This window comes from Parus major, chromosome 7, assembly GCF_001522545.3.
Source record: "Parus major isolate Abel chromosome 7, Parus_major1.1, whole genome shotgun sequence".
NCBI classification, from domain to species: domain Eukaryota; kingdom Metazoa; phylum Chordata; class Aves; order Passeriformes; family Paridae; genus Parus; species Parus major.
In genome coordinates, this window is record NC_031776.1 from 26,612,246 (window position 1) to 26,638,078 (window position 25,833).

At 44.2% G+C, this 25,833-nt stretch overlaps 1 protein-coding gene and 1 long non-coding RNA gene across 2 annotated transcripts in view; one reads left to right on the plus strand and one right to left on the minus strand.

Moving 5' to 3' along the window:
• Window positions 1–3,701: 3,701 nt before the first annotated feature.
• On the plus strand, window positions 3,702–8,778 carry LOC117244742. Its single transcript, XR_004498381.1, has 3 exons — window positions 3,702–3,768; window positions 5,626–5,711; window positions 8,573–8,778. It is a non-coding gene; the product is annotated as an uncharacterized LOC117244742 (long non-coding RNA).
• Window positions 6,507–25,833, minus strand: part of HSPBAP1 (HSPB1 associated protein 1) — a 40,364-nt gene continuing 21,037 nt past the window's right edge. Inside the window, exons 4-8 of the mRNA XM_015634674.3 lie at window positions 24,756–24,892; window positions 21,464–21,635; window positions 14,041–14,124; window positions 11,032–11,142; window positions 6,507–10,821 (exon numbers count right to left, since the gene is read on the minus strand). Of these exons, the coding sequence (XP_015490160.1) occupies window positions 10,267–10,821; window positions 11,032–11,142; window positions 14,041–14,124; window positions 21,464–21,635; window positions 24,756–24,892 (1,059 nt within the window). The 3' untranslated portion in view covers window positions 6,507–10,266. The remainder of the gene's footprint in view (window positions 10,822–11,031; window positions 11,143–14,040; window positions 14,125–21,463; window positions 21,636–24,755; window positions 24,893–25,833) is intronic.

Sequence of the window (25,833 nt, forward strand, 5' to 3'; positions counted from 1 at the left end):
ATCAGAGACTCAGCCTGAGCCCTTCATCCCCAACAGCTTCCCACTGCCCCTTGGTGGCAAGGAACACACACCAGATCAATGCTGGAAGTCACCACGTGCCTCAAAGTTGGTACCTCTCTCTTAATTGTAAGGAAATGCTCTGATTTCCATGTAAAGCTGCATCCCTGTCCTTGCTTCCCCTTGCTGTAAATTTTCTGTCCCATGACACCTAAAAGCAAAAGCAATCTTCTTAATCACAGCACTTTGGAGCACAAACAGAGGTACAAGGTAAGAGGCGCAGGGCAATGAGCTCTTCTGTTGTGTGCCCTTCAATCTGGCTTGATAAATGGAGATTTTGCTGGGAGATTTTTCATGCATGAGCTTTAAAAGGGGAGCAAGGCTATTTTCTTTCCTTGCAAGGCGAGACAAAGGAGCTGTGCTTTCCAACTCAGCAACATTAGTCTTTATTTCAATGGGGGAAATTAAATAAATGAATCTGAAAGCGGGAAGGAGGGAAAAGCCTTCAGAACATGATGTAAAGGAATTATTTGTGGGGTTCTTCATGTCCTCCTGCTGTTTCAGCCAAGTCCATAAAGCATTAGGGAAACACATGGACCCTGTAGGCATCCCACCAGCAGCCCCTGGCTGGACACCTGATGTTCCAACCCAGCAAGCTGCCAAAATCTTTCAAAAGTAACTTATCAATTAGCAGATCCTATCTAAAGAATTTAGTCTGGGTAACTTAAAACTTAAGTGAACTTAAAAGCTGACTATGTTTGATTTGATCAAGGCTTTAATAACATCTGGCTGGGTTAGTACATGGGTATCCTGTGCTCCCTCCCAGCAGTGGGGCTGGAGCTGGCTCCAAACATGGAGCACCCATGTTTGCTGTGCTTGGGTTATTCCCCACCCAGCTCATGTGTTTGCAAGTTAAGAGGATGTTCTGTGGTTCCAGTGGCTCCTCTGGGAGCTGGGGGTCCTGCCAGCTCCCCCACCGGTGCTGAGAGGTGTGAGGAAGGTGGAGAAGCCAGTCCTGACAGAGCCACTGTCCTGGACTGGGGCAGGAGGGGCTCTGTGGGGTGGCTGAGGGGCCCAGTGGGGTCAGGGGGGTGAAAGGGCAGGGGATGGAGGCTCAGCCCCTCTTGCATCCTGTGCCATCACTTTGTCTTTCTGTGGTGGGGCTTCTCCTGGGAAGGCATCACACACCTTGCACCAGAGAGGGATTTCACCGGCCCTTAAATCACAGGAAGATGATTTAAGGAACTGAAAGCTTCAAGCCAGGGCTTCTAACTGAAAAGACACATTGATTTTCTGTAGCTGACGGAATAAAAGAATTACTGTGACACAAAAAAAAAAAAAAAAAGGAAGCAAACTTTGTTCAAAAAGCCACCTTGGCACGTGCTGTGCATCAGTGGGGCTGGTGTTCCTGGGACAGCATCCTTCTGCAGCCCCAGCCTGCACTGACACGCTGGCACGGCTTTGGGTGCCCTGTGCTGGGAGCAGGCAGGGCCCAGAGGAAAGCGGGGCAATGATGGGGAGCCAGGTTCCTCCTTTTGGGGGCGCGGAGTCTCTACCCCACTCGGGTTTGGGGACCAAACCCCATCCCTTGCAGAGGGTACGGACGGCAGCGGGCTGAGGATGGAGCAGCAGTGGGCAGGGGTCTGTCCTGTCCCCGGCTGTCTCCGGCTGCTGGCAGCAGGGTGCTGGAAGGCTTTGCTCCCTGCCTCGGAATAATTGGTCTCTCTCCCCCTCGCCCGTGCCGCAATCGGCCCCGCACGGAGTCAATCGCTCCCTTCCTCGCTGCCTTTTCCCCATGAATATTTCATCCCTCCGGGCTTTGGGGAAGCTCCAGTCCGCCTGACCGGGGGAAAGGCTGAGAAAGGACAGCACACCGCAGAAAAACGCCCTAAAATGTGTCCCCAGGGCTCCTCTGCGCTGGCAGCGATCCCGATTTGGCGGCTGCATCTTCCAGAGAGCGGTGGGAAGGCAGGAGGAGGCTGCGGGAAAAGCAAAGCTCTGGGATCCGCAGGCACCGAGCCCTTCCCGTGGCTGGATTGGGGTGATCCCCCTGCCCGGGCTGGGGCAGCCCCTCACCCCGACATCCCCTCACCCCGACATCCCCTGCCTGAGCCTTGGCTTTGCCACCAGCGCCCAGGAGAGCCCCGAGCAGCCCCGGGCGGAGCCGTGAGGAGCTGGCAGCGATCCCTCGGCCCTCCCCAGAAACACTTGTTAATTCTCTGTTCTCCCTTAATTACACGGAAGCAATGACCGTTCTATCATCGCTTTACAACGCCTCGGTTTAAATCCACCATTAAGGCAGGAGTGTTGCGGCTCAGACACTTTAATTAACGTGAATGATCTCACCTTTGTCCACAGCATCTTTTTACGTGTTATTATATCAGGTAATTGTTAAACTATTCACTGGTTTGGAGAGGTCTATGCTTTTATTAAAATGTCTTGCTTTTTCTGACCCGCCAGATTACCCACATTTTCACACTTAGCATTTTCAGGTGATTTGAGTTAAATCAATCTGCAAGAAACCACATGAATTAATTATTTTAAGTACTAGTGGTCTCACACTAGGAAATGGGATTTGGTCAATGCTTCTCCAAATTTTAGAAGTTTCAAGGTGCTCCCAGAGCTGGCTGGGAAATCAACTCCCTATTGACCAAAGCTATCAAAAGAACTAACTGAATAGTTTAAATTCATTTGAAAACTCCCCACACTTGTGGGGAAAAAAAAAAAAAAAAAGCATTTATTAATTTTTAACATACCCTTTCTAGTTTCCTCTCTCACCAGAAAAAAAGGCTGGAAGAGAAACCAGGGGCTCTTCCCTCAGGAAATCCTTCCAACTTTTTTGAGCTTTTCAGAAATGCTGCTCATGGGGTTTTTTTCAAGTAAAATTACATTGAAAATGTGGAACGATTAAATAAAATCCAGCCCAAACCCCCAGCTGATAAGTCCTTTCAGGGCACACTCTGATGTGGATGAAACTTGCTTCTGACCAATTTTGACCACTTGAAAATGGGGGAAATTGAAGCAATTTTTGTGCAAACAGCCAAGACTAGCTGAGGCATATTGCTTGCACCCTGTGTCAGCCCTGAAGGTAGACAGTGATTATGTTTCTCTGCTCAAACATGACCCAGGGGGCTGCAGGAGGCTTGGTCCTTCCCAAGAGTGTCTCCAGTTCCTGCTTTCAGCATTTGGAGAATGATCAGCTGAGAGCAAGACTGGGATGCAGGCACAGGATGAGACTTTTGCCTCAACCCTTCAAGGACCAAAGCACTGGGTAAACCCTGAAATTTGGTCTGAACACCTGAACCTTCATTTCTTCTTCTTTCTCACCCTGAGTTGCTCTTTAGAAGCAGCAGCAAAGCTGAGTTAGGACAGACAGGGGAGGAGATCCCACTGCCACTGGCCTTCCCCATCAGCAGCAGGAGCATCACCTGTGCCCAGCCCATGGCAAGCACAGGTATCACAGGAGCACCTGGGAGCCCTCATGGCTTTACCCAGACTCAGCTGGGACACACCTGCCCAAGGGCACTGGAGCCTCTTGCAGCTCAGCCCAGCCACCAGTCCTGGCTTTAGCCTCTCTTCAGAAGGGGCCTTGCATTATATCATCCCATTTCTCTAGCCTGGAATCCATTTTCTCCCGTCTGCTGGGCTGTGCTGGACCCTGGATCTTGTTGATGTCTCTGTGTGTGTGGAGGTGTCGATGGATACTGGTCCCAGCCCTGCAGGACTGCCCCCCTGGGTGAGGATTGCCCCTGACTCGCAGCTGGACCGACAGTGAGTTATTGTGCTCTGGGTGGTGGTGAAGGCAGAGCTGTGTGTGAGCCACATCATTGTGCTGGCATCAGCCTGGGAAAAAGGGCTGGAGGGCACCCTGCACTAAGGGACTGCCTTAATTTTGTCATGTGTTTGTCCAGCACGGGTGTGTGCCTTTCCCAGGGCTGGGGCAGGTCTGCTGCAGAGGTTATTGCTTTGGGGAGGTGCACCTGAATCTTGGAAACCATGCTGGGTGTCAGGGTTCTTGTGCTGTCCTGTCTCTGAGAAGAGCCTTTGTCACTGCTGGGCTGGGGGCCACGTCTGTGGCTCCCAAACCCACCCCCTGAGGTGAGAGAATGGGGAGTGGCTCTGCCCCTCAGCCCTGTGGATGTGACTGGGGACACGGCAGGGAGGCTCCTCTGAGGGCAAGGACAGCTTGGTGTGGCGGTGATGAGAGCTGTGGTTAACTGGGTTAATTATATTCATGTTGCTAGGAGCACGGTGAATTATGTTAATAGCAGCATCTGGGGAAATTACATCTTCATTAATTGGTCCTGATTGCTGTTTGGCAGATGCGAGATGTTTCTGACTTTAACATGCAGGACAAAATTTATTGTAATCAGCACATGCAGTAACTGCACCAATACTGTTACCATGCCTTGCTGATTGACTCTCTGAAGAGGAAGGGGTGGCAAAGACCTGCATGGCCATCTCATCCTCATTCTCCTGCCCTAGCCAGGACTGATTCCTGCTCTACTGCTTCTTCTGGTAGAGCTCTGAACACTGTTTTGAGTTAAGAACAGTAATAATATGGTTGACAGACACAGGAGAGCAGTCATGGGACTGAGGATGCTTCTGTTGATGTGTTGTACCCTCGAGCTGGCCTGGATCTGCCCACAAGGCTCCTCCTCATGGATGTAACCTCAGGACAATCGGGTCTATTCACATGCTTGGAGTCAAATGCGTTGGTGATTTGGAGACCTTTGGTCCCATGGAGTCCCCAGCAGGAAGGAGAGGAAGCTCACCCAGGCAAGGCTGTCCTCAGAGCACCACCCCTGGGTGGGAGATGGGGCTGCTGGCATGTGAAGGGACGCCAGCCACGGCCACAGCAGGGGTGAGCTACGTGCAGTTTGTGGCATCGATCTTTGCAGTGCTGCAGCTTTCAGTCAAGGGAGCAGCAGCAAACAAGGAATAAACCACATTGCAGTGAGCTATCACAGCGTGGCAAAAAGCTCCATTCTTAACCATGGCAGAGATCCTAATCCCTTTGGATAAACCCCAAAGCTCCAAGCAAATGTGGAGGTAATACATTACCTCCCTGGGGGCTGAAATGCAGGCGAGGCACCGAGTCTCTCATAAGTTATGGGGCTTGTCTGGGGACAGCAATAAGTTGTGTTATGGCCTTGCTTGCTCTGCCTTCTTTTTACACAACACCATCTTTCATTTTAATAGTGGATTTTCAGCCAGCTTTGTTAGGGCTGCTGCTAATTGGGCTGGATTCATGTGTCCCACCAGGGCACAGGACAAGCCTGGCACAGCTCAGAAGGGAACAGTTTTACTGCCTGGTGCTTTCAATGGGCATAGCCCAGGCTTTGGGGAGCAGGAGGAGGGGACATGGCATGGGTGAGAGATGAATTCAGGAACAGTTTTAACTCTTTACCTGCCCTTGAAGTTCATCTGCCATCCCTTGAGGCAGTGATTGGACAGAGAGTGACTCTACATGATTCAAATATCTCCCAGGGAGATGGAAACCTGTTTTACGATCAACCTTTCTGATCTGAAAGATGTGGGGCCACCTCTTTTGCTGTGAAATTTGATTTAAAAGTTCTTCAGTGATGAAAGTGTCAGATTCAGACCTTCACAAAGTGGTTTCCATAGGTCATCACAAGAAATGAGAACTCATTGCTGGGACAATTCTGCCAGAGCTTTGGAAGCAGCAAAGTCTGCACCCTCAAAACCCAGAGGTAGGTTTCACTAAGAATCTGTAATTGGTGCTGAGCGGGGAGCTCCCTGTGTCTTTTCCACGACACTGCCCCTGTAAATAAATGCAGGGACCAGGAGAGCTGTGATGCATGTGAGATTTGGCTGCAAAGCAATGCTTCTGGCATGTGAGACACTTTTACCAGCTCCAGGGCTCCCCAGGTCCCTCAGCACAGGGGCACTGGGAGGTCAGAGAGCTCCAGGGTTTCTGCTTGTGTTCTCAGAGACTCACAGAAATCCTCTTCCCACCACTGTTGCACAGCCCTTGCTATTGCTGTCTCCACTGCCCTATAGTCCTCCCTGGAGCCCTGGATGCTGTGGCCCTGCCAAACTGGCTGTTCCAAGGTGACCAGAACTTCCAGCTCCCAGTCACCCTGCTAAGATGGACAAACCCCACTAATTAGATGGAGAAATTAATGTTTAGTGGGAGCATCCATTTGGGATGTCTCCAAAACCACAGCTCTGAAATGTGTGTCTTTTTAATCAGAGACACCTTCATTCCACTGCTCCTTCAGCCAGAGTGGCAAAGTGTGTCCCCATCTTGCTGTGGGTCAGTCCTCTTTGTCCGAATATGGTACGGGTGGTTTAGGATCCTTTTCCTCCCCCATCTGGATGACCCAGATGGTAAAACCAGGCCATTTGTTTGCAGAGGTCTTTCCCCATCAGCCATACTGGAAATGGCAGGAAACTCCCATGAGTGGAAGCCTGCTCATGCCAAACACCAAACATTTCACATTTGTAGCTGAGAAACACAGCAAGCTTGCTAGCTGGCAAACAGACTGAATCGTAGCAATTTTATTTTTAAAGGGCAATTAGCACTGTGGAGGGATTCTCTCTGCCTCTTCAATATGCAATGTTTGTTTGTTAAAAGCTCAATTTATGGTTAATGTTATATGATAACATGTCATGGCTCCGCAGTTGAGCTGCTCTGTGGCATCAAGAGAACTGTGTCACAGCAGAAGTTCTGAGAGAGGCAAATGGGGGCAACAGCACTGTGAAACCCAGTGGTACCCACAGAAATTTAGTGGGGAGGTTTTCCAGAGAAGACTGAAACTTTGGAAGATGTTACTATTTGGGATTTTCCCTTCCTGCTCACTTGAGTGCTGAGAGTCTCAGACCTGGGTGAGGTTTTTGCAGATTCCTGGGTGATGCTCAGGGCCAGCGAGCAGCAATGTCAGACCAGGAGAGATAATCCAGGCTGGGCTGTGAGCCACTCTGCAAAGCTGACACTGGGGCAGGGAGCACACAGGGTCTCCACCAGCCAAGGGATCAGCCTGGTTGTGTGTGGGGACATGAATGTGCCGGTCCATGCTGCTGCTTGGATTGGCCCTGGGCTGGAGTAAGGCTTTAACTCAACACCAGGTACTGCAGTGCCCATCTCTTACTGTCACTCAGCTAAAGCAGAGATGACAAGCATGTCACCACTGTGACCACCCTAGTGATGGCTCCAGGCTATGAGTTCAACTGCTGCCTTGCCCACTGCTGACAGTGGTGGGAAATACTCTGTCTTGGGGGAGAAAGTTTCTATTAGCAGTTGCAGAGGGCTAGCACTGGGTTCCTGCTCTTCTTGGAGACAGGCTGTCACCAGAGAGATCAGAAATCATTTATTTTTAACGCTATGAATATGTAGAAACTTGTCTGAGCTTCTGCACACAGCGGCCATGAATTTAGAAACGGCGTCAGGAATCGTGGCATTCGGCATCCTGCGAATCGGGTCAGAGCTATAAATTCCTCCTACTGGTGCACAAGCCATTTGCCATACGTGACTTGCTGAATTTGTGGTCATTTCTCTCTCTGCCCCTGTGTGCAGAGTGTATGACTGAGATTTTATATTGCACCTCTGAGACACAAAGTCCTTCTGGTGCTTTTGCCTTGCATCCTAAACAGCCTCACTTGCTCTTTTCCCCGTCCCCTTGGCTTAATGGCTTCTGGCCACAGCCTGGCCCTTAAATCATGGGCTGCACCTGGACAGGCATAAACTGTGACTGTCCCCAGACAGAGAGGGTTTGATTGGAGAGGTGAGGGATGTGACTCTGAACACAGCTCAGCCTTGGGAGAATGCTGCTCCTACACTGAGCCCAAGGTGGGTTCTCTGGCACAGGCACCAAAGGCGATTTGGGCAAATCCTCCAGAGACCCCTGACATGATCAGTGAGCCTTTCCAAGGACAGTCATTTGGAATACAGAGGGATGAAACACTCAGGGTGGATTTTGTGGGGGTATGTTAAGATGATCTGTGTGTTGGGAGGAAAGCTTAAGCTAAGCAAGTTCACACTGTGGGGACTAGAAGATGATGCTGCCATCCTCCTCCTCCTCCTCCACTTTACTGCCTATGCTTCTCCTCCCCCACCTCTATCTGTTCTAGACATAAAAGCTTTTTTATTGCAAGACTATTTTTGTTCAGTGAATTAAAATGAAGCATTTGCAAGCCCTCCTTCCCAGTGCAACTGCTCCCAGCAGCTGTGCTCCCTAGCTGGTCCCAGCCCCTCTGGCCAGCCTGGGAAAGGCAAGCTCAGCAGCAGGACATGAGCAGGGTCTTGCTAAACCCAGCTCTGCTGAGATGTGCCTGTGTCTCGAGATGGGTCTGCCCTGTCCCACAGACTGCTCCCTATGAGCCTGGTGAATCACTAAAGGCAGCAGAGGTGACCAAGGTGTTTCCTAGCTGATTCCTAAGTGAATCCCTTTGTTGCAGCAGTGCCATTACACAAACAGGAACTATATCAACAGGATTGTTTATTAAATTCTGGTCTGGTTGCAAGGGTGCAACCCCACTGAGACCCTTTGGTGAAGAAACATGAAACAAGAGCAGTTTTCTCATGTTGCTGTGAATTGTATCTTGCTTGCAGGTTGCCCTTGGGATCACACACAGGTGTTATCAGGGTCTGAGCCCAATTACCAGGGCAGAGCAGGACACTGCAAACTGCACATTTGTGGGTCAGAGATGGAGGTTGTGTGGCCTCTGCTGCTAACTCACAGCCACTCTTCAAAGCCAGGGTCTCCAGCAAACTACATACACAGCTCTGTTTCCATCAGGGTAAGGTTTCTGTGCTTGTTAAATGTGAACCTTTGAGCCTTTTCAACTTAATCCTCTTCCAAGTGTATTAGGTTTTTGGGGAGATTTCTGAAATGGCAAGGTTTCCTGAATTCCTGATCTATTGGTGCATATCTAAAGCCCTTACCATAATTCATCAGGGCCTTGCCAACATGCAATCTGAATAAATGCAGAGAGAAAGCACCTTTGCTATCAGGATTTTTCAGCTATAAATTATTGGAAGGTGATCTTTGTGAAAACAGCACCAGCTTCACTTATTTAGCAGGGAACACACACCAAGCAAAGGAAGTAACAGCAGGAGGGCTGACGGTGCAAGGTTATGGATATGGGAACAGGTTGATGATAGAAACTGGTTTCTAGGTCTCTAGCAGACACAAGCAAAAAGACATTTTAAAAGCAAAGGTTTCACAGGAGCTGTCCCTGAAGCTGTCCCTTCAGTTAGGGAAATGCCTTTGTTGCCACCACAAACTGAAATCAGAGGAGGTGAGAGCATTCTGGAAGATGCCAGCAGCTTTCTGCCCAGATTTTGTCAAGCCTCCATGCATAGCTTCAGAGTTAACTATATTTCTATAACTCTATTTCATGTTCCCTGACTTTTCAATCGAAGAACAACCTAGCCTACAAAAACAAATCCAAGGACTATGATCCTTTGAAGAAAGGATGATCTTGTACAGCAACCATTTACAACCAAAATAAAAAAAAATAATACATTTTGATTGTTATGGTAAAGAGAAGGTCAGAGGTAAAAAGTCATTGCTATTTTGCTTTGTTTCTTAGAGATAGGGGACTGTACCATCTAGGTTTAAACAAATAATAGCAGCAACTTCCCAATGACCCTTAATGTCCCAGCTTAAGAGTTTCTGAACTAGCTAAAGGCTACTTTTTTGCTAAGGACTTTTGTCCCACTCCAACCTAGAGCTTTGTGACAAAACTGAAGTTATTTAGTGGAAGAGAGGAAGTAGATGCATTAGTGAGTGCATTGTCTCTTGGCTGAGGTTTAGGTTTACCTGAATTTATTATTTCGAATGTAATCAACTGATTGCTTATTGACCATTTTATATTAAATGTGCTCAAGGTCTGCAGTCTACAGTCAGTCAATCTATCTGCTCCCACCCTTGGTCCCCCTCTGCTATGTGACCATGTCCCAGCACTCCCCCTGTTGTCTCTCATCAAGCCATGTTTTGCAGCTCAGAGCTGTGGAACACTGTGAAGATCCCACCTGCACAGCACTGTGGGAGTGTGACTGTGTGTGCTCTCTCTTGCTCATAATGTTGAGAGCTCCCTGACTAAACACACCTTTCTCTTCCCAGCCATCAGTAACCAGCTATTCTTCTTTCAGCTCAACTTCAACCTGCACTTAACCATTAACCATGTCTAGCTGTACCTAAAAATTATTTGAAATGGAGCATTCAATTATTACAGATCTTAAACATGCAGAACAAGGCTGCTGTTTGATTTCTGTTTCAGAAATGATAAAGCACTCCAGCATCACTCTCTCATTCTCTCCAACAGCAGCTGAGCCACTAAACTGATGACATGAGGATTAACCAGACAGTCTAACAAGTCATTGGTAGAAAGGGCTGTTTGTGAGGTGCATGGACCGCAGTCTGAATCCATTTGATGTGCAGCTGTCTCACAGTCATTACTCATTAGCAATCTATTCCTCTTGCAGTGTAATTTTCCAAAATGTTCTCCTTCATTTTCATGGAGATCTCCACTGTCACTTTCAACTGCAACTGCACCCATCACACTTGTTTTGCGAGACTGTGGTAAAACCTGAATAAGATGAGGCCCGAAAGGTATTTTCTTCAGCTCTTCTGCTTTGGGTGTTGGAAAGTCACATTCCTGGTTTAGTAATGTGCAGCTCTCTGGCTCACAGCCAACTTCCCTTCTCTTCCTCTTGCATGCTGTGTTTGCCCCCTGCTTTGCACCGGTGCTGCTGGAACATGCCTGTCCTGACACGCTTGTCTCCTGACACTCGAGGTATGCAGACACTGCTTTATTCAGGTACTGAAGATTGATTTCATGGGATGTTGCCTCAACCTAAGAAAACACCCAGAATACACTCAGTTAAAAGGAGACATGTTTCAATTCAGCCTTGTGTGATTGTATTCCATGAATTACTTTTGCTACATGAAGGGATGGAACTTAAAATTCTTTTTCTCAAAGCAGCAAAAAGACTCAGGGGGAGCTAAGCAAAATGTCAGTAATTCTTTGTTATTGCTGCTATAATGGGAGCAGTAGAGGGCTTACCTCCGTGGGATTTAGCCAGAGATCTCCATCACTGGGACTTTCTGCTGATTTTATGGCACATACCAGCATTCGAGTTATTGCCTCTTCTACACGGGCTTCATGATCTGCATCCTGCCTCAAGAGAACAGAAGGTTTTAGGAGACAGATTAGCTCCTGGGTCTCTGCAGAACAACATAGATGGCTTTAGTTTGAAGGCCACACTCATGTACATGAAATCAGTGGAATGTTTCAGGCTCTTCCTGTGTACAGCCACAAACAGGTGACAGCACAGGCTTTGGTGTGACTGCTCATCTGAATAAGGATTTGCAAAAAATAGTATGTGGATATAATCCTTCCCCTTAATAGTGTTTTGTTAATTGAATCTGGTGCTTGAAATTAAAATGCAATATTAGCATTTAATTAATGTATGCATTTAAACAGCTCTTTAGGACTAGAAGAGCCATAGAAGTACATAGCACATTTTTATTTCTACATATTATGTCTAATTTAAGCAATTAAAACACACAGGATGTAATAGCAAGGCAGTGAATCTTAAGAAAATTTAGGAAATATTTTATCATGTAACAGCAGCTGACAAACTGCTGCGCTTTTGAACATCAACAGAAGGAAAAGCATGTTTGCTCTGAAAGCTCTCCTGCAAAACTAAAAACTTACTAAATAACAGGCTCCTTGTTTCAGGCCCCCTTGGTCAGCTGGATCCTAGCTAGGTTAGGATAGCAGAACAGAACCTTATAGGATCTTAGCTTTCTTTCCCATTTGAGTTTCTTGTACGTGGAAGGAATGGTAGACTCCCCAAATAGGATGGTGCTTTGGTTATCTCAATGACAAGCACCTAGAAGTGGATGCATAAATCTGCTTTAATTGAGATGCTTAGATGTATTTGTTTTGGAGGGAAGATGCAATATGGTCAGCCCATAGCCCTGATCAATCTAACTGTGGCTCCAGGGAACCTGTCAAGCAAACCACACATCTGGCTGGTATGAATGCCAAAGGCAGTGATTTGTCCTGGAACCCTAAAGAGAATTTGGGATAGAAGCAGGGGGGAGTGCTCTTGGAATTTTGTGGGTTTGGATGCTTAGCTTTTTAATGGCCTTGTATAAAAAACCACCAAAATACGGAATTGGTATCTACATGTGGAAATTATTTAAGGTGTTGCATTCTTGGTATTCATCCTGGCTTGCTGAATAACAGGGCTGTACTGGTTGCATGACAATAATGTTAGAAAGCAAGGAATACTTTTGGGTAGCTCACATCCAGCTGAAAACAAATTAAATTTCTACTCTAGACTCTTGCCAATATAATTAATGGTTTCACCGGGACTGTAATTGTTGGTGTGATTCACATCTGTCAATATGAAAGCAGCTGGTAACAGCTGCAAGCAAGAACTGCTTGGTTTGGTAATGCAAATGTTCTCAGAGTTGTCTTTTGGAATCCATGCCAGATTTTATTTTATAGATGGATTGCCCAACACCTAACAAACAATTCTGCAGGGATGATTTCTGTAAGGAGCTTTCACCTGGGCTGCAATAGGCACATTTGCTCAGGATGGATACTGGTGTTTGGGAAGGGTGTGTTGTTCACTAGCAAGATCCAGCAAACACCCCCCTGCTTACGATGCCACACAACCACTGACTCTTGCTCTCACCAAACAGGATCTTGGTGACTTCTGCAAGACCTTTGTGACAGAAAAGAACACTGAGTCCATAGGAAAGCTCCACTTTTGTTTTTCCTTGCAACACATAAGAACAGCTAGAAGTGCTCAAGCCTCACCCCAGCACCTGGGAGCTACCAGCCAAGCAGATCCCATCACAGCCTGCTCCTCCAGAGGGGGACAGCTTGTGAGGCTCAGCTTAGGGCACAAGTGTGTGTGGTGACATCAGAGCCTTGCCACACCCAGAGCACACAGCCAGCTCCTCTGAATTACCTCAAAGGCTCAAAATTAAAATGAAGGCAGGCTTAAGTGACTGCTGTACAATAAAACTGGAGCTTTCTCTGGCACTGGAAACAGCCTGACTGCACTCAGGGCTATGTTAGAGCCTGGTCTGGGCTGTGGGTCTGCTGTCCTTGCTAAATACACAAGCTTCATCTTGAAAATTTCTCCATGAAGGAAATACCCAAGTGATTTCCTCTGCCCTGCTTGGTTTGATGTTGGTTTGAGAAATGCATTGTATGGTCTTGGAACAGCAGCTGAATGCATGTGTTCCCTCCCCTGCAGATTTCCAGTCTAACATAGGTTTTACGAATAGGAAAAAAAAAAAAAAAAAGCAGTGAGTATTTTAGTGAGGCAGCTTTCACAGGCCATTTCAAAAAGTCCTTTTTTTTTTTTAATATTAACCTAGGGTTAATAATAAAGTAATGTCAATCAGAAAACCTTCTGGAGTTTTAAGATGATCTAGAGGAAGACGTCCCTGCTCCTTGCAGAGTGATTGGACCAGAAAACCTTTAAAGGTCCCTTCCAACACAAACTATTCCATGATTGTGTGATATCCATGGAATCATCCATGGTTTCCATATATTTCCATCCAATATTCTGGTTAACGTGAGCAAGAAAAATCAAAGCCCAGGGAGAAGAAAATTAATTAAATACATGAGGAAATCCAACTTCAGCCAAATCAAAACTATCACAGAGGAATGAAATTCAAAAATCCTCTTCCCCTCCCTTCCTATTCACATTAATCTGATTTAAATTCTAATTTAGCTTTGCACATAAGCTTGTCCTTGAGGTGAAGTTGATGGTTTTTTGCTCCCTATTCAGCACAAAGCTTGGCTGGCCCTGAAGAAACTAGGCATGAACATTTATCTTGTGTTTAACTGTTTACCTGATTAAAGTAAACTTGATAGGGGATTTCTGCTGAACTGGGGCTTCACATCTGGAACCTTGAAAGGTTCTTCCATAAGGGCTTTTCCATCCCCAGCCTCTGAACACAACACACCCAACAGGACCAAACCTGGGCAAGGGGCAGAAATCCCTTGGAATGCTACATCCCCATGACATTAAAAGGAAAGTACCAGTTCAATCCAAGAGTTTATGCTGACAGTGACAGGATCAATGGATTCCACATAGTGCCACCAGTGCCTTGGAACAAGCAGGACCTGGAATTGGAGACATTACGTTAGGGTACAAGCAGTAGCCTGAAGAAAGACACGGTTTTTTAATTTAGGTGATGTGGGATATAGAGACAGAACTGAAGCAAGGACATGGGTGAGAGATATTTATTTCTCTGTTTAAAAGACCCTTTTCTCAAGATTTAAATGCCCACTCTGTTCAATACTATCATGTAAGAAAAGGACATGATCCAGGACTTTCTTTCTTGTCTTTCATCCAAACTCCTTCCCATATAGTCCCAAGCAGGACTATAACCTTTAACTGCTGTAGGTGAGCAAAGTCCAGCACTACAGAGGAGTTGCAGCAGTATATCAGGGCTTCAGATAGAGCCTCAGCCAAGCAGGAATTCTTTTGTAGACTCTCCAACTGAGCAGACTTCCCAGTTCCTTTAGAACTGCCAGCTGGTTTCCCCAAAAAGCAGGCATCCCTATGCTCGTCTAGATGACTAGGTGACAAAATGTAGCTTTAATTCTGGTAAATAATCACCAGTATTAAATTTGTCACTTTTAGTAGACAGGCTTTTAAGAGAAATGTCATGATTTCTAGAACAATCTAGTTTAGATCAGAGCTTTACAACAATATCAGGATAATAGCTGTGACATAAAATTGATTCCAACCCATGGTTTTCATGGTACAAGACACTGATGTTGTTTTGATGATAGAGGACAAGCTTTGCAGATTACTGAACATTAGATTAACATGGAACTATCAAGGAAAGCATAAAAAATATTTTTTGACAAGTTATAAAAATGGTCAGAGAGAGATAAAAATATACACTTCACAATGGGGAAAGTAAAGCAATGATCTGTATCTGAATTGCAGACAATTCATTCTCTTGGTAGACACAAATTACTTTGAAGAATGTTCTGTTACCCAGATAGCCCTGTGCTTCATTATATCAAAACACAGCTAATGAGAAAATGTCTGTGCAGGAAACTATGGCACCAGCCCTGCAAACACAGGACACTTGGAACACTCTCATTTTTTGGGCCAGATGACAAGACGTTCTCCATAGGCTTCAATTTAAACAAAAAAATCACTGGCTCTCCAAAGGTCAAAATCATTTGGACATTACTCTTTAATCTGGTACAGCATACAGAACAGAAAGGGAAGCCAGTCAGTGGAGGGTCATTATTTTAAAAATATCACTGGTTAGTCCTGACATTATAAGTGGATGAAACCCTACAGATTGTAGCCAAAACATGTTTTCTATTCTGAACAAGTTTCAGAGTTTTGTTTTTATCAAGGAAACATCCACTTTAAATGAACAGTGCAGTTGCATTAGCAGCAATGATTTTATCTATAAGGAAGTGTTTGCCAGTTTCACTGACTGCAAAATCATATACTCCCCACCCCTCCCCAAATGCTCATCTGCTCTATAGGGGATCTCACTGAACTCTGCTAAAGAATCTGGGTGCTCTCCAAGTGACTGGGTGTAATGATGAACCCTGGAAAACTTTGTTTTACAGCAGAAGCAAGCAGAGCTCCCATAAGCAGCTGTTTGCAACAATGGGATCCTTCCTGAGAGACTTGTGTGGGAACAGTGAGATTCCAACATGCTGGAGAAGTGGATGAAGACACTGGGGAATTGGTGCAGAGGGACTATGTAGCAAGGGAACAGGAGCAAGAAATAAATTAAGAGAAGGGTATAAATATTTCGGTAAGAGATGCTGCCTGGAAAACCAAGAAGGAAATTAAGCCTGGAACATGCTGGCTCCTCATAACTCACATGCAAAATGGAGACAGAAACGCTTTGGAGAGAGGAGGTACAGCCAGAAGGAAAATGCAATCCCCCCAACTTGTCCTGTGTTTTCAAACCAAAGAGGAGGAATTTGGTCCTTTAGAGACCAATCAGATTTCCCTTGCCAGCAGGTTAAGGGTAATAACTGCAAAGGTGTGTCTTTCTGCAGCTGACACTGCTGATGCAGTTTATAGCTATGACTCAAATAGGCAAAGGAGGGTCCACAAAGACACTTGCTCTCCCTCTTTTATTGTTTAACATGCTTATGCTTATTAAAATAAGGATTTATACAACAAGAAAAATTTAAATTATCAAAAAGCAAAAGGATTAAAACTTCAGGGAAGATGAAGAAATGGAAAAACGTAATTAAAACCAAAAAATACTGCTGGCAAGAGAGCAGAACTAACAAGACCAAAGAACCCAAAAACCCAAGAACACAGAAGAGGTATGATTCTTCTATGTTTACAAACTAGTATTCTTCTAGGTTTTCAGATTAGAAGCAAATACATGCACAATAAAATGAAAACAAACAAAAAACCCACCACTGCCACCTCTAATGATCAATTCCACATTTAAATAAAGCTGACTTCCATATGTTTATGAATATGGGACACAGATTTAGCTACGTTCATATAGGAAATGTGAAAGTAAGCCACAGTAAAACAACACACACAAATGCAGCACACATTTTACAGGAAAATGTAAAGTCCAAGAGCAAGACAGAACTACTCCAAGCTCAGAGATTATCTTGTGCTAGCCTGCTTTCTGCAGAACTTATCTAACTTTATTAGTGCTAGGAAGATACTGATCTAAACAGTAACCAATCAGATAATTTTAATATTTAGGCTAGTGACAGCCAAATATAGCAAATGAAGTTAAAGTAGGACAGAAGTCCCAGAAAAGATAAAATGAGATGCTGTAATGGGAGGAAAGAAACCAAAGGAACAGTTGGGAGAGCAAGTGGAGCAATGCTGAAGACTTGTACAGCACAAAGAACAGAGCAGGTTTGAATTCTCAGCGGACATGATTAACTTGATACAGTGCAAAGGTAGGGCAAAGGTGGAATTGCTTCAAAAAGAGAGCATATCCTGAAGTGAAATATTATACCAAGAAATTTCTGCTCATTAGAAAAAGATATTTAGGTAAATGCACACAAAAAGGAAGCCAGTGATGGGAAAATAAAGATATGGGGGCACAGGGGAACCCAAGGAAATCCCAGAAGTGTTTGCAACCATGGCAATGAAAAATAAAATGAAGTAGGTGCAGGCATAGTCAGTTCTGTGGGAACACCTTCTGAGGACTCTGTGTGAGTGCTGCTGCCCCAGCCTATGCCTCATCCCAGCTGCTGCCCACCTGTCCTGGTGCTTGGAAGGTGCTTCTCATCCTGCCTCCCTCCTGGAGTCTTCCTGTCTACAGAAATGGAGCTGAAGGGCCACTGGGGTCGGAAATATGAGCACACCCATGGGGAAAGGCACAGTGAAGAAGGAGGGAGGGAGGGAGGGCTGTATCAGGCCATACCCACACTGACCCAGGTGAGAGAATGAGGGAAATTCAGGGGAGGGCTGGAGAAGCAGAGTCTGGAACTTGCAGCTTTGGCCTTTGGTTTGCCTCGCTTTTGAGGCATTCATGGGGTTCTCCATATGTGTTGCAGATTGAGCAGTACTTTTATCACCAATCCTAGCATAAATTCAGCTCCTGGACTCTTTTGCTTCTTCTGAGATAGATGATAGTTGTGATGTCTTGAGGCTGGGTTGGGCTGTCTGCGTTCTCTATGGGGTGAGTTGGGGCCAGCTCTGCAGTCTCCATGTGAAAACTCTTTATTCCATCCCCAGAACAGAATTATCAACCATCTACTATGCATAATGCTGGGGCCAACTCTGAACTCTTTTAGCAAAATCACATAAACTCTTCTCCAACAAAAGTAGGTTGTTTTACTGTAACCCTTTTTAAAAAGTCTTTTGTATACTTTGAACATTACACTACCTTCGAATTACTGCATTTCTTGACTTCCTAAAACACTTTTCTTTGGTATCAACTATATTTTTCTTGGCTATCTGGACTGTGTGTTCTGCTGTTCCCCACTTTAAGCCCAATCTGGCATACTCACACCCTTTCTTTTAAAGACAGCACACAGGGAAATCCCTCCCTGACTTCATGAAGATTTCTTCTTGCTCAGGGTTAGGTTAGAAGTTTTCTGTGCTGTTGGGAGCTCTGCTGCTGAGCAGGATCCCATGGTGTGTTAGATTCTGCAGCAGAAGCACAGAAAGAGAAAATCCTACAGCTAAACACAGGAACTGAGTGACAACTGTACTTGTGGCCACACAAATGTGTTTCTTGACTTTGAGAAAGCAGGTAAGCAGCAGCAGGGGAGAGGAGCTTCTGAGCAGCAGACCATGGTGAGAACCAGTAAGCAGTAATGTTCATCTTTTTCTAAAATCATTTTTTCCCATCCAATGAAAATATTTTTCAAGGCTGAAGGGAGGACATCCTTCTCAATGTGCCTCTTAGACTACCTGAGTTAGGCTTTTCCCTGCACTTCTGCACAGCAGCTCCTCTGGCTCCAGGCAGCACTGGGGCACAGGGCCAGGCCACAGGGCAGGCAAGCACGGCCTCTAACAGCACCTGTCTGGTGTAGCAAGAAGGGGAAGGGGATTGCTCATGGGAGCCCAGAGTGGCAGCTGCTTGCTCTTCATATCCTCAGATAAACTCAGATGCACTTTTTAGTCTCTCTACCATTGTCTAGTTATGTGGATATGGATTAACAGGGAGATGGATTAAGAGCAATTACATTAGTGAGCAGGAAGGAAGCCAGAAGTCAGTGAGAAGTGGGGCACAGGAAAGAATGATCAATGATTTTATCCCTGTACAGCATCTCAGTTTTTTGTAGCCTTTTCAGGTGGTATTCACCTCTCCTATTTTTAATCATCAAAAAAAGTTAAGTACCTAAGTGCGTAGGCTCCTTCTATAGCCTGTGCTGAAGGACAAGGTGGGATGAATGTTCCTGCAGGACTGTAATTGTGTAAGACAGGAAAGATAAACCACCTTGTTGAGGTGCCAGGTGTCACTGATGGCAGATAGGACACCTGTCTTGAACAGGATTTAAACTGAGGGTGACAGATCCCTAACTCTCTTAACACTTGGCCCAGAGCATGGGTAGAAGATACTGGAACAGATATATTTTGTGTAATTTCTGGTCTTTTAGGGAGTATTTGTATATTTGAGAAAATAATCAAGGTGTTACTAGAAATGCTACTCCACACTCAGCTTTGCAATCATCACATAGGTGACCAGGTCCAAACGTTTATAAGGAACCCCTTATTCAAGTTGTGTGACACAACTTGAGCTTGTAACTTCATGGATATAGTGGATATAGTAATGTACTGCTGCAAGCCCTTTAACTACTCAGCTGCCTATTTGAGTAAACTTGAGATCTAAATGTTTTCATAATTTATTTCAGAACAGATCACTAATGTATAACCAGAAGTTATGTCTGTCAAAATGCAGCTGACAGCCAATGGTCAGGTACAGGATGAGACCTTATAAAACCTTAAGTCTCAGTCAACTACCAAAATTCATATCAGAGGTTCACCTCTGAACAGTGCAGTGGAAGGGCACAAAAGATGTAACTGAAGTACACTCTGTACACTGGCACAATGTTATATAAAGGAATTCTGCTTTCAAGCAGAAGGGGTGTAGAAAAATGGCTGGTAGCAAACATTGACCAGAAGGTGGCATTAGACACATTAAGTTTTTGATATTCAAAGCTGCACTCACCCTACATGCAGCTGCTTTCCTGAATACCTAAGAACACCTTTGTCTTCATTTTTTCAGCCTTTTATTGTTACAATAATCCAAAATGTTCTGCATACCCTCTGGGAATGAGTGGAGATGCTACATATTATCACAAAATAAAGACGCCAACAAATTCTGCAGTAATTGGGCTAATTCTATGTGAAAACCACTGTTAGCACATATCAAGACATTATTTAGGAATCCTCTCCCTTGTTAATAAAGGAGTTCTTCTAGGTCATTCTTATCCTCAACATCAAATGGCAGCAGTTCCCAGCCACCTGCCCCAAAAGCTGGATGAGATGCTGGCCAGCACCACATAGAAGGCACTGATAAAATGGATGAAAGAAATACCTCACTGCTCCATCATTGCTTCAACATTACTTTCCCCACTAAGAAATCCAAATGGTATCTTGTTCATGGCAATGCAGACAAATTGTATTACTGAGCTGGCTCAAGATCTTTATTCCTAGCAAGATTAATTTTTAATTGTTTTAAGCCTAATTAAAATTAAGATCATATTAAAGGTTCACTAGTACACTTGATCATTGCAAAGGAGATTATAAATTCAAATAGTATTGGGGATCAGGGATAACGCAGTGCTGAATGGATGTGGCATTTTTATCATAGTAAAATTTGTTCTTTGTGCTTTAAATTACTGATTGCTGCAACCTTACGAAGTGCTGAATGTGAAACTAATGATTTGCTTTAGGAGTACAAGTATGAGCTAATGTCCTGCAAACAGAAAAGGCTGATCATAGATTCCCCACTTGCTTTTGTACCAACTGCGGAGCATACACTTCCAGTTGATGGGTATCATCCTTTTGTTGGAAGCTACCGTCCTGCCCCACTCTGCCTCCTCAAAATTAACTTGATTAGCAAAAATACAGTTCTTTACATTGTTGGAAGCAGTTGGGTTTGCCATTTAGGGACAGGGGAATACTCATACAAGTTGTTGAGCTGGCAGGTCAAAAGAGGTGACAATATCTGGTAGGAGAATGGCAAAAGGGCTCCAGAAGCAGCAACTCCACTGTCTGAGCAATGACCATTGCAAAATTCCTTTGGAAAGGCCTGACAGTTTGAGATGCGCAGCAGTGCGTTACAAGGACATGCATGGCTGAACAAATGAAAAAGGGTAATTCAGACTCCAAATACAGACCTTGTTGATTAAATAAAGAAGGACACTATTTACAGCAGAAGACTGGGAATCAAGAGTCCTGAGCCCTACTCTCACACTGCTGCTGCCTGCCTGTGTGACTGTAAGCCTGGCACTTAGAGCTGAACATTCTCAGTAAAGCAGGATTAAAAACATTCTCACCGCCCTGTAAAGCACCATGAAATCTGTGAATAGTGTGCACTCTAAATGCAAGTATAATCATTAAAGTATTTATTAAAGCAACATGTGAAGGCAATTCACTGCCAAAATATGACTTCCTTTGCTAGCTCTGTATACTCATTAACCAAATGCATTTTATGGAACATAACTGCTGGTCAGAGGAGACAGGTCACAGTTCAATAAAGTTCTGAAGTAGACAGATTTGAGGTGGTTGTAAGAAAGGTGGTTGTATGGAATCAGGCAGCTGATTGAACTAGCTCTCCAAATGTCTGCAGTTTTTGTACAAAAAAGTCTAAGCAAGTAACTGTCAGCAAAGAAAGTTCCTGTGCTGAGAGAAATCTATAAAGTCTGAATGCAGAGTGAAGGAAGAGGGACGTTCTACAGTCAATTTGTGAACATTTCCTTAATTAGCCAGTTAAATAGAATATTGCATAATATAAAGCTTGTATGTAAGTGGTACCTGCCCTGGACTGAGTGTAACAACATGGGCTGTTGAGTTCCTAAACTTGGGAAAGCGTTTCAGATCAGGGTTGGCAATGTTGACTTTGCTGAATATGCTGGATTCCTCATAAGGGATCCTGGTAGGATAAAGGAAACTGGTGTCACCAGGTGGAAAGAGGTGCCATCTCTTCCTGAAAATAGACAGAAGATAAAAATGTATTCAGTGCATGTCTCTTGCAGCAAAGAACTAAAGGCAGTAGCAAGGTTTTCAATAAAACATAAATCTGCCTCGCTGTGTGAATCTCCTACGCAGTGAGAACACAGCCAGTGCTTACAGACTGTCTCCTGAAAGTGTTTTTAAAATATTCCACTTTTTAATTTTTTAACTGAAAAGATTTATAGCTTCTCACCAATCATTTTTAAAGGCAGATAAAATAAAATTTAAAAAACCTCTCCCATCTGGTTTCTTCTTCCTTTTTACATGCAGCATTTACAGATGCTCAGAGCATTAAAAACTGCTCTATAAACGAAATAGTTTTGTTACAGACAATGTATTTTTGTTCACTGAATAAAAACCTTTCCAAATCTGTATTTGTTTTGAAGGGAGGGCATTGTGTGTTTAGGATGGCACAACAGTAGAAGGGTATAAACATTATCTTCTGTTTCCTGCAGTTCTTACATGGCTGTTAGTTGTGAACCCCCCATTCTTAGTAAAAATCACCTTGACGTTCCTATGCCAAAGATGGCCAAAATAAAATGATGGCATAAATAAAAATAAATAAAACCAGATACATCCATAGACATAACCATCCTTAAACATCTGTATTTTTTTGTGTTATCACTACCACATAATGAAAATGTAGCTGGTTGTGCATTTAAGAACATACTGGTGTAACTAAATGCCAGATGGAGCAGGACAGGGTTGTTTTGCTCATAAGGGCACTTGTGCTAGGTTGCTCTCTACATACCCAAAGAAGCACATGAATGCACCACAGTGCAAGGCCAAGCAGAGCTGAGACCACACTTTGGAGCTAATGTTTCTATTTCACTTACATAGACCAGATCAAAGAGAAAAAAAAAAAAATACTAGAACTGGTGGTGCCAGTTTTATGGGTATCATAAATTAAATAGCTTAATTATATGTACATATGGTATTTAGAAATAGAAGTTTTATATGGCAGTACTCTGGGTGATAGAAATAACCAGGAGGAATACACAAAGAGAATTTATTACATTTAAGAGGTTCCAGACAAAGAGTACAGCATGACCAATCCACTAAGCAATGGAAAAGTAAAGGCAGGACTTTTACAGCACAGCTGGAAAGCTTGTGTAGCTCTTCTCTTTGTTTTGGACTCTAGCAAGGGCTTTTCTTTGTCTTTTCCCTTGGCACTCGATTCTTGAATTTTGTCTGCTGCTTCTGGTTGTCAGTTCTAAGTCACAGATCTGAAAATGGGAGCAAAGCAACCAAATGGCACAAAAGCAGAAGGGATAGGAACAGGAGACAGGAATAGCAGGATAGTCAGAACTACAGAGACCAGCACAGATGCAAGTGCCATAGGCTGCTGATATTTCTTGGTAATTACCAAAGAAACTGCTGGATGCAAGCATAAAACCACTTCTCCTGAAACTCAAGCCTTTTTGCAACTTTACTTTGCCCTCCAAGCTAGATCCTCTGAGGTGCAGAGAATGACTAGGTTAGGAGGCTCAGGGTTAATCCTGCAGGCTCACAACAAAGCAATATCATAAAGCAAAAAATTAAGAAGCCTGAGGGATGCAAGGAGGAAATTCAAGATAGCAACAAAGGGCTAAGGAGTTGTCCCTGGCTCTCCTGCAAAGGCAAATCTATTTAAGTTTAGCATAAGCTTATATTCTGTTACGAAGCCTGTCTTGTTTGTGAGTCTCAAAAGGGAATCTTTCTGCTCTGAAGAAGCATAGGATTCACAAGCTTGTGAAAGTTTGAAATCTATTTAAAGGCTTTGTTCTGAAAATGAAAACAACTTTGTCTTTTCAGGCTGTGCAAAGGCTTTGGATTTCTTTCCCTGAGACGAACAAGGATTTTGGTCTACTTGAGGGGGAGTGCCTTGGGAAGGTGGACAAAATTGCTGCTGAAACTCTGGCTTGAGTTCAACATCTGAAGGTAGAGATTGAGGAGGCTTGGCAGGTATTGTGTCTGCAACATCACTGTACTTATTTAGCACACCCAGCATTTAAGTGGATATTTAGAAGATTATGGCATTTAAGTCTCATGGTTTTCATTGAGATTTCTGGCTCCTGAATACAATGAAGTGTCTGGACTTCAATGCACAATGCTCACAGATGTGATCAGAAGTGTACAGGATTGGCTGCAGCACAGCAGTGCCAAGGGAGGCTTTTAGAGTGTCTCTGCTGCACATCCACCCAAGGTCTTCAAGGCTGTTTACAAACATGAATGAAAACCCTACACAGAGCTACTCTTCTTAGGGGTAAGATGATGATAAATTCATTTACCTCAGGCCTTAAAGCCAGTCAGCATGTGGCACTGCCCAGCTAGAAGGCAACACGCCTGAATTCCAATCCTGCACCTAAATCACACCACCATCATGATCAGAGTAAAACAGCAGAGTAATTAATCCCATTGAAAACATCCTAGCAAATTACTCTTTCCACTCTATCAAACTTAAAAAGTGTGTGCTACTTGTTCAGTTACTCTAGCACTACTCTAGCAGTAATAGATAACAACCCAAAAACCAAAAAAAACCACCCTGAGGCCAATATGCAAGGAAAGGAGAAAAAAAAGAATGGGGAAAAAAAAAAAAGAATGCATGCAAACAGGCAGAAAGATACAGCAACAGCCACAAGCTCCCAAATGAGTTTGGAGCCTCAAATGTCCCTTTCAACTTTGCTCACAGCTGGCTTCTCCCATCCTGATGGTCCCCTTTTAAATTAATTCTAGCAGGCTATTAGAGGCTCTTGCACAGACAATATTGTAAAAGTCTAAAGTAGTTTATTTCTAATTTGTTTGGGGGCTTTTTACTTTTAACTCTTTTATCTCCTAATTCCAAATTCCTGAATTCATTACTAGGAAGATTAAAGTGTTTGTAACTGGACCATATGACACACAGACAAGAAAATAAAATTGTGTTAACTCCATGAACCAGACAAAGTAAAGAAGTCCATTTCCTACTGAGCAGTTATAATGCTCTTCAATCATTGAGAACTCAGAAAACTAAAATAATCAGGACCTAGAATTAATACAAAGAGTCCAAAACTGGTAGAGTCCAAAAATGGTAGAACTCTCCCCTGTATTTGCTGTATGTATGTGCACTTGTTACCTTCCTTGTACTTGCAACACTAAGTTGCAGCCATAGGAGTCCAAATGGCAGGGAGTGTTTGCTCCTTCAGAACCAATCCACAGCGTGCTCTCTCTTCCACTTCTTCCAGGAAAGCCAAAGTCAGACCACCTTACATCCTACAGCAACAAAAAGGTTTATTTATGTAAGCTGTTGAACTGATTCACATCCTATCCTTACTTCTGAGAGTCTCCTGTCTTCTCCTTCCACTGCTTATCACTCTTTATCCACTGCAGCTGTTTTTCCATGGTAGGATTCTGGAGCACGCATAGTCCGTTCCCCTTCCTCCAAAATTCTCACCCCCACCTTCCATACCACTCAAGTTACTCCTTTGCTCTACAAAAGGGTTGCCCAAATTCTCATGGCGACATGGGGCTTCTTTTCCTTCTCAAACACTGTTTTTTATCTTTCTCCACCCTTAACCATCCACCCAAGCTCAGGATTGCTTTTAGAAAAATTCTTATACATAGCATTTAAAAAGATAATGAAAGGAAAGAAGGAAAGAAAAATCCCTATTCCTTTTTGAAAAAAATGGTAATATATGTGGAATTTTTGCTTTCTCTTTGCTCCTATTTCAGCTTTCTCCACGTAGTCTGGGAACACAGACTTTACCCCATCTGTGACCCAGTGTTATGCCAGGTTAAGTTTTTTATTATTTAATGGACACATTTGCAACTGCAGAGACAGTGAACTTAAAACAACTTGATGACAGGGTGAGAGAGGGCAGAACAGGTGTGCATTTATTATGAACACAGTCCTGGATCTTTCCAGAACGTTGATCCTCCTATAACCAATCCCTGGGGCTAACAGCTGGAAAGAGGCACAGTGAGGTATTTTTCAGACAATCCAAGGGTTTTGCAGAATGGTTCTGTGTAGCTTGGATAAAGCTTTCCAATGTATCTACAGCTCTCCCTGCCACCTGCAGGGCCTGATCATTTGTTTTTATTGGAAAGCACTTGAGGAATACCAGCCAGAGATACTGGCACCTTTTGGCTGGAGCCCCAGACTGAGCCTTAGGAAACAGATTAAATTTCTGGCTTTCTGATGGTCTTGGGCAAAT